A 14,851-nucleotide genomic window follows, 5' to 3' on the forward strand; every position below is an offset into this window, starting at 1 on the left:
GTCGTCGTGAGGTGCCAACAAGAGAGTACTCTCCCCCACGACCGTAAAGCAGGCCGACGGGGGAGAGTAGGAAAGGGCGATCGGAGAGGGTGGTGAACGGGTGGATCGGCCTCATTTGGCTGGCATTGAAAAAATAGAGGAGGCACTGTGCCAGTAGACTGCTCTTTTTCTACAATGCAAATAATGGAAGACCAGCACAAGCGTTGCTACAGGAGACAAATGCCTTGGTTATCATTTATTCTTGTGATCACATCTAGCTCACCGTCACTGCCAACAACCAAGTACACTTTCTGCACACAATACAGGGTTTCGTACACAAATGTGACGGGCGTGAATCTAGATCACAACCACACAGACGTAGCCCAACAGACACTCATGTAGAGCAGGTGTCACAGGCCAATTCACGTGCATACCTCAGTACCATAAATACTGACACTCCAGAAAAGCAGCTTTATTGACTGCAGCACTATATGTTACACTAATCACTGCGCAACTCCCCGACTTGTTCTATATCTCTCGCACTACAAAGCTGCTTGTGTAAAGCTTTTCCTATACATACAGGTTATGATAAGTGCTCCTTGTATAGTGCACACAGAAACAAAATATGCATACAACACTAGCCATTGCTGCAACAATACTTTGCCAAGAGGCATTGGACCCCTCCAAAAGTTTCTAAGTATGTACAGGTTTCACGGCAGATTATATGCAGCCTCTAAATAATGTAATCTTAGGACTCCGAAAGTTTCCTTTTAAAAGCCTCTCTGCCTCTGTGGCACACTTAATGGAAAACAGCTCTTTCTGTGTTAAAAATTGCCACGGCTCCAAATATCTCTAAGTTCTAGGGTTACATGTGACATGTGTCACTCCACGTACAGATACATTCTGCGCAGGAAAAGAAAAAAGGACAGAGTTATAGGGACCTGCTTGGTGACCACGTAGCTCAAACCTTGCCAATCTCACTTGTTATTTCTATTATCCTTCAATCCTCTATGCCACCCACTGCAAATCGGATCAAGTGCCAAAAAATTTACCACCACAGTTCACATTAGCCTTGTTCTCGATTGCTGCCTCGCTCATCAATGAGCTCTCATAAATGTATGTTCACAGAGCCATTGCTTCTTGCAATCCACATTATGCACGTTTGGAGGATGAAGTGTCTAAGCATCGAAGATGAAGAGCAAGTGAATAACCGAACTTGGTCGCAGCTGGTGCCCACAGAAGATGAGGCAGACTGCACCAATATGACCAATAAAAACAAGAGAAAAAGAGCCTATTGCTTATATGGCATCAACAAATTTCCTTAAAACGGCAATGTCAATGTCTTGCACAAACCGGCAGACATGCTTCAGAGGAGGGGGTCGCAAATCGGACAATTGCCAACAATTTTTTATTTAACAATTTGGTGACACTTGCACCAATTTGTAAGTATTGGCTAAGTGGCCTTTTTATCTGCCTCAGTACAAAATCACACAAACTTTCTTAATCTAGAATTTGAAAAACTGCATGCAAATATTTTGTGTTGGCAGTGCCAATAATTCAGTATGGTAGTACGGTGCTGCAAAGCCCTTTCATTAAAAAATTGGCAAGTGCATACAAGCATTTTCAATAAACCATTGTAGAGGATGACCTGCTGCAGTTACATTAACAGAAATTGCATTACCATTGCTACAGCTTAGCATAAGACACTAGAGAGGTTTAGCTTGTCCGGTAATCGGGTAAACGCGAGCGGACCAGGCGTTGGGGCGTTTTGCCGGAACTGCAAACGTGAGCGGCCTGTATGGTGCTACCACCTGGTGGCGCAGAAATCAAACAGACAAAAAACAGCTAATATTGCAGTAACCAAGTGTATTCTACTTCGCTGCTGGTGTAAATGTTCGACAGTGACGTAATCGTGTTGCCGCCGAAAATTTCCACCAGTGGAGAAGTAGAATACACATGGTTACTGCAATATTAGCTGTTTTTTGTATGTTTGATTTCTGCGCCACCAGGTGGCAGCACCATACAGGACGTTTACGGTTCCGGCAAAAGGCCCCAACGCCCGGTCCGCCCGCGTTTACCCGATTACCGGACAAGCTAAACCTCTTCACTATCTGTAGTGATATCTGTTGCTCAAGCCTTAACGGAGGTGATGTTGCATACAGAATTCATCACTTCAACACTCACGTTTTCATAACCATGGTTGATTATATTTTAACCGCAGTCGCTCACTAACTGGCACATATCTGCCGCTGAACAGTGGCTACAAGCATCAGAGCCTTGAGGTGGAACCAGAAGACAAAACATTGATTTCGTGACAGAGAGACAGTAAGACATGTCCATGTTGCACCAGGTTAAGATGGCTACATAGACAACTCTAGTAAGGTGTCGGCACAGACAGTCTACGATGCATTCCATATTGAGTATGCATACATATTAGACATTTGCACAGACAGCTCACATTTTGCAGGTGGCTGCAGATGTCTCTAAACATATGTGAACATACTGCGTGCCAGATAACTAGCCACACCAAAATGGCACCCAACTATTGTCCATTTACATAGCTACACACATGGACAACTTAAGTTCTTCTGGTACTATTTCTTAGATATCCAGAAAAATGAGTCTCATCATAGTATTACCCAATATTTAGTACAATGGAACACAGACAAGGTCAAAAGAGGACCCTTCGAGCTTGGGGAAACTTTAGGAAGGAAGCACCCCCTGCCCACAAAAGCAGCAGCTAATATGTAGGAGTCAGCAGATGCAGTTTTGGATGGACAAGACAACATGAGGATGACATGGGATTGCAGGTTTCAACACCTATTAAGTATGCTCCGCCTATATGGCACTCAAAGGGGAAAATGCATTCCATTTATCTGAAGTTCAGTTTAAACGAAGGACAAGTAAATATCAAAAAGCTATTTTTTTTCTTTTCAACCATGAAAGGTTTCCATATAACCAGTATGCAAAAGAAGTATAAGATTGCACTCTGCTTCCACTTTTGCAGCTTGTCTTTTGCATGATGTGTGCATGCATGAATGGTTGCCTTCGAACTGTACGGTCACATGCAATGTAATGCTGCCAATATCTTCATCTCTTCATGCTACATCCAACACTGTAATGTATATGCAGGATCACCACTGTAAAAATTTTCATCCCCAAACACTAGTCCTTCAAGAACCCACTTCTTCCTTCGATGCAAATAAGCACAATGACAATGCCTGCTATGTAGAAAGCACAGCCGTTTTGTGCAGTTGCCACTATGACATGTAAATGAACGCACAAGCTCATTTAAATCAGCAGTGTAAACACAAAGGGCCAGTCACTGACATGACAACAAAAAATGTTTTCTCAATAGCATTTCCATAACAATTTATCTTGCCTTGAATTGTCTTATCTCGTCCATCCTTGTCCTCTGTTCGTGCCAGTCAATTCAGTTATGGATTACCATCATGTCCATTTGTTTATTCTGTCAAGTTCACAAGGTTGTCAGAGTGCTCACTGCAGGCCATGGCAATTTCTTTCAGATCCGAATCTGTTGATCTGATGGATGTTGGTATGTCATTGAAATGTCCCGAATTTCAGTGCAACATCTCGTATTTGATTAGTTTTGGTGCAGGATAGTTTAAACTTGCTAGGTTGAGTCTTCGGTTCATTTAGAATGTGATGCAGGCTTTCATTGCTGATACACCGCTACAACTGAGTAGACACTTTAAAATTCCACGGCCTGCTGGTGTGGGCGCTTCAGGGTAACATCATGACTCGAGTTTCAATTTCGCATCTTTTCTGGCTTACAAAATCACCTCTTATGGTAAGCGGTTGCTTTGGATTACAGAAGTGTAATTTACTGATACAACTTAACTTAAAGAACGGTATTTAGAGACCCTGAAACTGGTTTTCCACTCACAGCACAGCTTAAAGGGGCCCTGAACCACCCCTTGGGCTTGGTGAAAAAACACAGTCTGCGGATACCATATGCCGCTGTCAACATCTCAGCCAAGTTCTGCAGCTCTGCGCGGCGCATGGAGCTCACAAGCAGAACGTTAAGTCACTTTTTATTGCGACAGCAATTATACAGACACTTCAACCGGATTTCTGCCGTCGGCGTCGCCGTCGTTGTGAGGTTCCGTATAGATTCCAAGGGCGATAAAATCATCGCCGTGCGCCGTATGCGCGAGGAAAAGCGCACGGGGGACGCGCTCTATCACGGAGAGCGAACGCATGGTGGAAAGAAAACTCGACCGTCGCGCGAAAGGCCGTGGGGGTATGGGAGGGAGCGAGGCGGAGCGGCGCTGTGCTCCGGCACCAAAGGCGTATCTTGCCACTCAATCTCCCACGCGAAAGCAAGAAACGGGAAGAGGGGGGGGGGCAGCTTCTCCTCTGCCAACAACTTCTCTGCCTTTTGCCCGGTGGAGCCGGTCGCCCGCACCGTCTCTTATCTCCACACGGCTCTGACCTTTGTATGCGCTGTGCATTCGCCGCTCAGTTTCCGTTGAAGCGATAGACTGCGTGAACCTGCGCTTGCTGCCAGCGTTTTGACAGTCGTTGGCTGCGGTCATTCAGTGTGATCTATTCATGTTTGCTTGTGCGCGCTGACACCACGATTGTTAATTAGTAAGCCAATGTGTCCAAGTTTATGCAGCCGATAATACTACTATCCTTACTCCGAATAGCTCTACTAATTTGCTATTGCAATCGATGCTTCGCCTTTCGGGCGAAACTGCGACATTTTTTTCTCAAACACTCTCTTTTCAACAGAAGCCTGCTCCTCAATCTTTTCTGGATGCTTTATTTCATAATAAAGCGGATTCCCATACGCGGCTGCTATTTTCCAATAGCTGACATCAATCAAGAATGGTGTATGGATCAGTGCGCTTCTGTGTATATTTATTGACGCAGTTTAATAAACAGGCTGAAGTAACTGAAAATCTGCATTCGAATTTCGAAATAATTACATACTTCCGGAAGAAGCAGACTATCGTCTACTCACGCTTGGCCACGGCCACTAGCATAGGAATTAAAGTTTGGCCACCCTGCTTAAATATCAGTGTCATAGCCGTCCGGTCTCGCTAATTTCGACTAGTTTTGAACACTCAGCGAGCCTTGAACCATGCAAAACTTAAGGTCAGACTACATGCATGCTTGACAGTTCGCGCTCAGGCATGGCTGCTCCCGATTGATGCCTTGGCACACTGGCACACAGTCTAATTTAATTTCAAATGCATTTCTCGACTTCGATAAAAAGTGGCTCAGGGACCTTTTAATGTTAGTAATATCCTGCCCATATGCAGCATTGAATAACCAACAATACCAAACATAGTAACGATCGATATAGCACCCTGCCACACTCACTATGTCTGAGGACTAGCACAAAATGTAGAGGGTACAACACAGATATACATAACTGAGTATGAGAATAAAATGTCCTTTCTGATAGCAACGTGCCACAATAAGAATGTAAAAAAAAATCTTAAAAACAATCAGTCTTCAAATTCCCAACACAAGCGACATAATATTAGGTAAATAATGTCTCTAAAACACCTCATTCGAGTTCTCTTTAATGGTGTAAATAATGGGTTTCCAAAAATATGCATAGTCGCTACTACCATATCACAATACAAGGAAGGCTACCTGGGAATTCAGTCCTCTACAAATCACAGATCATAACCTGCTTCTCTCTAGGAGCCAGATAACTGTGCATCCCATGGCAACACATCACCTGTCAGTGTCACTGTTGATCAAAATACGAAAGAACAGAAAGTATAAAACAAATCATGGCTAAATTGACATCACCCCCCAGGTACATACAATAGCTGTATTCTCGATAAATCATTTTTGAGGACACACACTTTTTTAGTATGCAGTAATCTACAGAATGGGATTGAAGCAAATATATTCCTCATTCTTTATACTTGAGCACACTTCCTCAAGTACACTCCGTTTTAAATGTAGCAGGCAAAGCTACAGAAGCTATGCAAGTAGCGCGGTCATAGAAACCTTACTCTGTGCATTTCACAATGCCGTTACTTTTTATCCGCAATGCTTTTACAGCAAAAGTAGATCTTATATCTAAGCCACAACTCATGGATGTAAAGTTACATCCCACTATGTATGACTTGCACACATTTTCGCTTCAAGTATGCGGCATACTATGTTTTGGTCGCAAGCGCAAGCAGTACGTTGTGGCCACTGGTTCCCGAAATGTGTCACTCTGCTCCCACAGAGGTAAATAGGTTCAGATCTCTAAAGCCCTCCATAACATTATATTTTGCTATAAAAATATGAGACTTAAAGCTACATCGAATTACATGCAGCACACCTGCCTCTTTATTTCATATGCGACGCATTATTTTTTGGTCACGAATGAAAGCAGTGAGAGAAGTCTCTACAGTGTTCATTGCGTTGTCTGCTATGTATCAAATGAAGTTCACAAGGCACTGCTCTGAGAAGTTCTCCGGAATAATCTTGACCACCTGAGGTACATTAGGCCAAGTACGACGAGCATTTTCGCATTCTGTGCACATCACATTACCGCCACCATGACCTGAAGCTGAACAAGCAAACTCATGCTTGGCAGCAGAATGCGATAGCAACTGAGCCATACCAGCATGTAGTTTATGAGCTGTAAGCAGGTGTCAAGCCTAGACGGCATATAAGGTGAACAGCTTACAGCTGCCTATTCGGTAGCACCAAATTGCAACTTTCCCACTGTTGCTAGTCTTCACCTGTGGTTACTCTGCACCACTGTAATGCCACATTCAAATTGTAATGATGAATGTAAAATTTTTGCGTTAAAATTCAAGCATGTTTGGTGCATTTAAATCAGAAACTATACATGTGTTCCAGTACATCCAGATGTACAAGAAAAGCTAAACCAACAATTCTTCCTTGTTTATTCGTTTCTGCAACACCACCCAATGTCTGGGATTTTAATTTTCACGTACATCACAGAAAGTCTTGCGTTAAAGCTGTGTGGCCTTTTTCAAACCTCCAGTTCATCACATACATAGCTTGTGCAAAGTCACGAGAGCATGTATACACGAGTGCAAGCAGTGCAATGGACAACATCACACTGACCGCTGTCACCGCTTGAATTTTGCACATAAACCGCATTCTCACCATATGGTACACCTCTTGTACATACGCAGAAATTTAGTCACCAAAATAGGTCCCGGGATTAAATTAGTTCAACATAAAATGCAGTCGAAGATTTAAACATTGGATACTCGCTCATCACGCCTTATTCACTTCATATTTTTGTCTCTTTTTTTCTCGAAAAGCTTGCCCCCTTCGGTTTGCGATGCTGATAAAACATGTGGCACTGGTGCGGCAAATGTGGTTCAGTAAAGACGGCTGTGAACAAGCGTGTTCCATCAACAGTACATTTTACATGTGCGCATATTCGTCTCTAAAATCCATAAACGAGCAAATACGTAATGCACACACACATGCGCAACTTGCGCACACCGAAAATACACAATCCGTGCATGTACCAACACACACACACATCCATATATGTACACGTAAACAAATACACATCGAGCACGTGTGCAGACGAGCTAAGGAATAACGCCGTGCTCGTCCGCCACCCGTCGAAACGCTTAAGAGTCACTGCAGGGGGCGCCACCCAGAGCTTGCTGGGGGCAACACACACAGACACACATGTACAGGGTTTGCAGGAGTCTCTAAAAACTGGTCCTATGTACAGCACTTAGGAAACGCAGCTGTGCTTCGACCTCAGCAAGGTGGCAGGCCCAGGCGAGCCAGGGCGATGGAGCGTCGCCGTCGCATCACCTCCCAGTACATCTCCTGCACTGAGGTGCCAAGAAAAATAAAGTGCCTGTTACGTGATGAATCAACATCTGCATGGTTGTTGGTAAAGGGCGAGAAAAATCTCGTTAAAAAAACTTGAGCAGGAACCATTGACAATGATTGTCATTGTAAGGTTGATGGCGTATACATGTCAGGATATTTAGGCAGTGTTTTGTTTTATTGTGTAATTTTGTATAGAACCGAGCTGTTAACCAGCACATCTGCAGCAGTAGTATAGCAGTCAATGACCATTAATTCAGACTCAATGGGAACTGCCGAAACGTCCAAATAACCAGGAGTCCGAAATACTGGATTCGGCAGAAAATCAGTCACTTTATTCCACAAGTGACCAAAATACAGTGAACTCTCGTTAAGACGAACTCGGTTAAGAAGAATTCTCGCTTATGACGAACAACATGGGATCGATTGTTTGGTTTTTCATAGACTCAATGCAAAAAAAAAAAATCCGATTAAGAAGAACCATGTCAGACGCACTCTTCGGTTAAGATGAACTTTCAAACTGACCGCCGCCGCCTCGCGACCCTGCGCACGCTTGGTAGGGCATTCATGCGACAAGCGGGAAAGGGAAAATAACAAAAGGAACTTCCCCTGACAGAACGGCACGCAAGAGAAGCGAGAAAAAGCACCCACGCATGGGAATGCGGAGCCAGCAGTAAAGCAAACAAAACCACAACAAAAGGAGCCAAGAGAGAGAGCGAGGGGGAATCTCCACCGGGCCGACCGGTTTGGAGTCGTCGTTGCCGCGATCCGCCTGCTTCGCTTGAAGGCGTGCGCGCGTCGCACATCGCGGGCAGAGAGAAAAACCACGAGAGGAGGAAAAGAGAAAAACAAGGCAAAAAAAAAAAGCGGAGTGACTGTCTACGTGAGCATGTGGACTCTCTCTACAACGCGCGGACCACGTGACCACCGCGGCCACCGCACCGCGCCACCGCCGCGTCCCGTCCGTCCCGTCCTTCGTTCCCTCATTCTCTTTGTTGCCTCGACAGCGATCGGCTGCGAACTGTGTCTCGCTCGCACGCTTTCTTTTCTTTGCCTCGTTGCAAGGGCTAGTATGTCTGCTAGGGCAAGTGTTCAGTGCAAGCCCATCACGCTTACAAAGAAGGCCGAGATATTGTCTGATGTAAAAGCCGGCAAAGCCTCGAAAACTGAGATTGCACGGAAGTATGGAATTGCAAAGAGCACGTTGGCAGGAATCATTAAGAACGAGACACGAGTAACCGCCGCGCTCAACGATGGCGAGTTTGCGCCGAAACGGAAGAAGATGCAGACTGTGGCAAACAAGGGTTTAGAAGATGTTCTCCTGGCTTGGATCCAGCGAGCTAGAAGTGCAAATCTGCCTGTCAACGGTGTTGTACTGAAAGCAAAGGCAGAAGAAGTTGCCCTCCGGATGAACTTAAAATTCTCGTGTAGTGACGGGTGGCTTGACCGTTTCCGCAAAAGGCACGGGCTGGTTTTTCGGTCGATCGTCGGTGAGTCCGTCGCCGTTGATGAAGCGACATGCAACGATTGGAGGCTAACGAAGCTCAAGGATCTTCTACGGGAATATAATCCCAGGGACATCTACAACGTGGACGAGACTGCCGTTTTCTATCAGATGCTCCCGCAGAAGACGCTCGCGCTTGCTGGTGACAGCTGCACAGGGGGCAAGCACAGCAAAGTCAGGATTACCGTCCTCGTTGGCGCCAACATGACCGGAACTGACAAACTGAAGCTTTTTGTTATTGGCAAGTCGAAGTCCCCGCGTTGATTCAAGAATATCAAAACGCTTCCGGTGACGTACACGGCCAACGCCAAGTCGTGGATGACTCGGTCACTGTTTGAGCAGTGGCTGCGGGATATGGACCGCCGTTTCGTAAAAGAAAAAAGGCGTGTCCTGGTTCTTGTCGACAACTGCCCTGGTCATGGGCAAGTCGCCGGACTTGAAGCCATTCGTGTGGAGTTTCTGCCCGCGAATACAACGGCGAAGCTCCAGCCCATGGACCAGGGAGTGATCAGCAGTCTCAAGAGGCACTACCGCCGATCACTTCTCCAAAGGATGTTGCTCTGCTTGGAGAGCAATAAGCAGTACGTGGTGGACCTTTTGGCTGCTGTGCATTTGCTGAGCAATGCATGGAGCCAAGTAACTGAAGCAACAATTGCGAATTCATTCCGCCATGCGGGATTTGTCGCTCCAGACGATGACAGCGCACCTGACAGTCCAACCCAGGATTGCGGCAGTGACAACGAGGAGGAGGCTGCAATGCTTTCTTCACTAGGGAGCAAAGGCGTCATCGTGGACATGAGCACCTATGTCAACGTCGACGAGGATGTGCAAATGTGTAGGGCGGACACAATTGACTCCATCATCGAAGAAGTGCTTGAGGTGTCTTCTGAAGGCTGCTCTGATGACGACGAGGAGGATGCTAATCCAAGGCCCGTGCCTGTGTCCTGTGAGGCAGCAGATGCCTACTTGAACTCGCTGGTGATTTTTCTTCAGCAGCACGAGGGTACAGAAGGATTTTTAAAGTCCTTAGGGAAAATGGCATCGTTTGTGTCTGCTCGCCAATTTGCCACGAGGCGGCAAGCATCCATCACGGACTGGCTGAAGCCCAGCAACAGTTCAAATTGAGGGTGGTTTTCAATAAGGTGAGCTCAAATAAATGTTTTTTGCCATTTTCTCCCGTTGTAAGTCTCCTTCATTTACCGCGTTGAAGTAGGAAGTTTAGGCGCATGTGGTTATGTTGCCATTTATTTTTTCGAGGCCACTTCGGTTGAGACGAACTTCTGATAAAACGAACAAATTTTCGCGGTCCCTTCGAGTTCGTCTAAACGGGAGTTCACTGTAGGTGTGCCGTATTGTCAGACTGTCACTTTCTAGGACAGCTTCAGTTTCGCGTGACTAGTGCAAGATGCATCGGTGCCTACCAGCAAAGGCATTCCTGGCACAGAGCCCAAACACGCTATCTTTCTCATGACTAGCGCGAGACGCATCGGCATCGACGAGCGACACCATTCCTGGCACAGTTCCAAGCATGCTATCTTACCACAGTGTGGAAACCCTGCCGTCCGTTGACACGTCTGGTGTTAGTCACGCGAAATATTGCAAAAGTGAAAGTATTTTATAAGGTTATCATCTTAGAATAGGGCCCAAGTTTGTGAATGCATTGCTATGTGCACATACGCTTGCCTTTGGCCCAGAAATTCTGTGGCCACAGGCCAAAAATCTGCATTTGTTGCAGAAAAAAAAGACATGTAATCAAAGCATTCACAGTCCCCTAGCACTGCCATTGCAGATGCTACAGCTATTAGGGCCATGATAGGAAGCCAGGTGCGTAGTCAACTTCAAATGATCTGACGAAGGCCAACTTCAGAGTTGAAATAAAAGCCTTAGCCCATAGAAACGTATCGGCATCAGCTGGAACTTTCAGTTGGAATCATATTAACTGATGAATCCAATTAGCTGCAGTCGATAACAGAGGTCTACTGTACATCAGACAAAACAACTGGATTGAGAAACAAAATGTGCGACTTACGGCTGCTGCGAACCAGACCCTGCTGTATGTAGCGTAGGTAGCAGAAGAGGTCACACACTGACGTTATCTGCAAGGCATTGAGAGAGTTTCGGAGTAATGTGCATGCTCTTGCATCAGCACTGCATAGGCTGCACAGAACTCCTCAGCCAAATGCCTCAGTAACCACAAGAACAAGCAGGCAGAGTAGAAAGGCACACTAATATGAAGCACACGAGCGGCTGTGATCATTGTCAACTTATGCAAAAACTTGTTCAGTCACCATCATGGCCCGACAATGGTAAGTATGCTGGTTCACTGCGTCATCGCCTTTTCTGGCAATGCAGTAAGCAAGACTGGTTTTGTATGCAGTTGTATGAATGCATAGGCAATTTTTGGAATAATTTTCTTGGAATAAAGGCGCCCGCTAGAATTGGGTACGTACGGCTGCCATTTATTGTGAGCCGCTATTTTCATAGTTTTAGCAGCCACATTTGTGTTGCAGCCTGTGAATGGATGATTCACGAATGCCCATTCATTCCTCATGGAAATGGCTGACAGCCCTGTATGCAAGAAGTGTGACTGCGAGGAGATGATCAGGCACCTTCTCTGTGAGTGCCCCCCCTTACAGCCCCCCGTGGCTAAAAAAGCACTCTTAACTGCGCCCGACAAACTGGACGATCGCCCCTTGACAGAGGAGGGTGTCCTCGGACATTAGTCCAGACTGCGTTCAACACAGAGGGCTTTATAAATGCGTTGCTCCGCTACTCGGGGACATGTAGTCTGTATGACCTTCTAAGAGTTGTAGCCCTTTGCACTGCATTAATTACAGGCACCTATTCCTAAAATTTAAAAAAATCTCTCTCTCTCTTTCTATCACCTTTCATTTTCTTTACCCCTCTGGCCAGCACAGGGTAACCAGCCGGTATTAAGACGAAGCTTTCCTAGCAAAACCTCCCAGACTGCGCTCACTGTGGCTGCTGCTGCTATCTCGCATTAGTAGCTCACACACAAAATATAAAAAGGATGACATGTCGATGGTGGGATTAGAACCTCCGTCTGCCTGCACCACATCCCAATGCTCTAACCATCTGGCAACAACCGCATGCATAGACCAAGTAGCTCAGAGATGAATGGCACGAGCGCCATGTCTCGCAGCATGAGCATGTGAGAGCATCAGCGCACTAAAGCATGTGGGCACATTAGTTTCCATTAGATGCTGGTGCCCTCGCGTCGAGAGCTTTTTGGTCCAACATTGATTTGTGCCAAAATGTTTAGATGCTGTGGCCAGCAGTGGCAATGTGCCGCATTTCTCTGCCACCTTGGCTAACGGCTGCGTGCATTTTATTGAAATGCGCAATTTCGTCTTTCTGGTTTACCGAAGCTTCGCTTCGACAGATTGCTCTACTTAATGAGATTCACTTAAGTTTTCTACACTTGCTAATCTCTCTGTCTATCCCTCTCTTTGTTCTGCTCCTCTTACCAATGCATGAATGTACGGACGAGTCGGGAGCTGAAAGAACTCGCAAGAACTACTCCCTGAAAGGTCAGCGCCAAATGCTACATTTCATTGCACACAGCATGGATTACTGCCACAATGCAACGGGCATGCAGACATGTCACACGTAGTGTGCTTGGAGTGAAACATACAGCGAGCGGCCACTGCCACAATAACACCCAACATGCAAGCGTCGGGGCATTACCCGGTTTCGGCACAGCTGCGAGATGTGGTACCAGGAAGAGCCCGAGTCGCCCAGCCGCATACGGTACTGGCAAACACGTGGTGCCTCCAACAGAGAACAGCGCCTGCGCACAAGCAATTGCCGTCACTCTGGTCTCGTTCAATGGAGGAGCACTGAAACACTTTTGCGGTCCCTAACTGTAGACAAGGAGAACATAAGGGTGAAATATTATACCGCTGCATGTAGCTTCCTGAAGCCTACAATCTCACAAAATTGATCACTTGTTATCTCTGACAACTTGCAGAACCGCCGCTTATTTTTTCGTCCTATGCGGTATCAGCAGTGATGTAGTAGGTGCGACTGCCCATAGACATCAGCCATTGGGTGATTTTTCATGACCATGAATTACTCGTTAGTTGGAAACAAAAGCTCACGTGCACATGCACAATCTTCTGAAACTAGGAAACAGACAACTGGCTAACTAAGACATAGGCAAGATAATGTGTCCTACCCATCCTGCCATCGCTCCTCTGTCGCCACTGGGCACCTTTGTCAGATGCCAACGTTGAAAGGTTACCATTAATGCACCGTGGAAAGAATAAAAAGAAATAAACTAGTGATAAGCAGGGCATTGCTATCGGCGCTGCCCCAGCCAGGAGGAATCAAACAGTTGAGGGGGGAACAGAGAAAGTAACCATCGTGCTGATAATAGCTTCTTTCATATTATCGTATTTATTCGATTATAAGGCGAGGATGCCAGTTGGAGGTCAAGAAATGGGTCTAACAATAGGTGGTGTCCAAATCCACAGCCCAGCGACAGCTCTCTCTGGGTAACGAAAACAGATCTCGAAGGGTATGCTTTTGCTAGCTGCATGCAACGGAAGTGATGGCGGGAGCCAGAAAGACATCAAAAACATCATGTTTTCAAGATTACCTGCACCATTAGAATTTTATACAAAGCCGAAACCACATTTATAGTGCTGACTACCATTAAAGCGGCCCTGAAACACTGAACAGAGTAAAAAAAAATTTGCCAATCTGTTAAAGAGGCTCCTGTGAACATGTGAGCCAAATATCATTGCAGTGCCTGCAGCAAGGAATTACAATGCAAAAGCAGTGAACTTGCTCTCGCATCCGCAATGTCATCATTGAAAGTAGTTGGCCCACGAAAACTATTGGCCAATTTCGTGATTGCGAGAACATCCTCAGTAATACACAATTGCTAATTTTGAGCTAAATAAAAGAATAATATATATGTCTGGGACCTCAAAATTACAGAAAAATAAATTAATCTTAGCAATGCACGTAGCTGTGTCTGCAGGTTGTTGCCTCGGATCCAAGATGGCAGCGTCGTGCTGCGTAGTGTAGTCTACCATGGCCCCAACGGGGTGCCGCGACAAACCCCCCTTTCACCGCCTCGACATTCAACTTTTGGCTAGGGCTTTGCCCTTTTGGCTTCTCCTGCTGCATAGCTTCCAGCGCTTTATTGGAGGTCAAAATAGAAAGCCGGGTATTGGCGCGATAACTCCACTTATAAATGAACGATTCCAAAAGCTTTCGTGGCATGAGATTCATGAGACAAAATTTAATTTTGAGGCCATTCTATGATTAGCTAGAAAAGAGCTTCAGGGCCCTTTTAAGAGTCAGTGGCTTCACCACTGTCATCACAAGATGGCAACATGTTCTCACACAGTTTGGCGATGATAGCATGCCACTTTCATTACAAAGCTCATTTAAAAAAGTGGTTTTACATGCTAAGCTAGCAGTGACAGTTATGCTCTACATTTTTGGAGTTCCCGAGACTTGCATGTGTTGCAGTGCAAACTGGAGCTGTGGTTTGTCGAGACGTGGGCCACCTTCCCTTTCGCA

At 45.8% G+C, this 14,851-nt stretch overlaps 1 protein-coding gene across 1 annotated transcript in view; it reads right to left on the reverse strand.

Moving 5' to 3' along the window:
* Positions 1–220: 220 nt before the first annotated feature.
* LOC119465348 (uncharacterized) overlaps positions 221–14,851 on the reverse strand; it is a 54,559-nt gene continuing 39,928 nt past the window's right edge. The window contains exons 10-12 of the mRNA XM_037726137.2: positions 13,004–13,106; positions 11,325–11,391; positions 221–7,793 (exon numbers count right to left, since the gene is read on the reverse strand). Coding sequence (XP_037582065.1) covers positions 7,717–7,793; positions 11,325–11,391; positions 13,004–13,106 — 247 coding nt within the window. The 3' untranslated portion in view covers positions 221–7,716. The remainder of the gene's footprint in view (positions 7,794–11,324; positions 11,392–13,003; positions 13,107–14,851) is intronic.

This window comes from Dermacentor silvarum, chromosome 9 (genome assembly GCF_013339745.2).
Source record: "Dermacentor silvarum isolate Dsil-2018 chromosome 9, BIME_Dsil_1.4, whole genome shotgun sequence".
NCBI lineage: Eukaryota > Metazoa > Arthropoda > Arachnida > Ixodida > Ixodidae > Dermacentor > Dermacentor silvarum.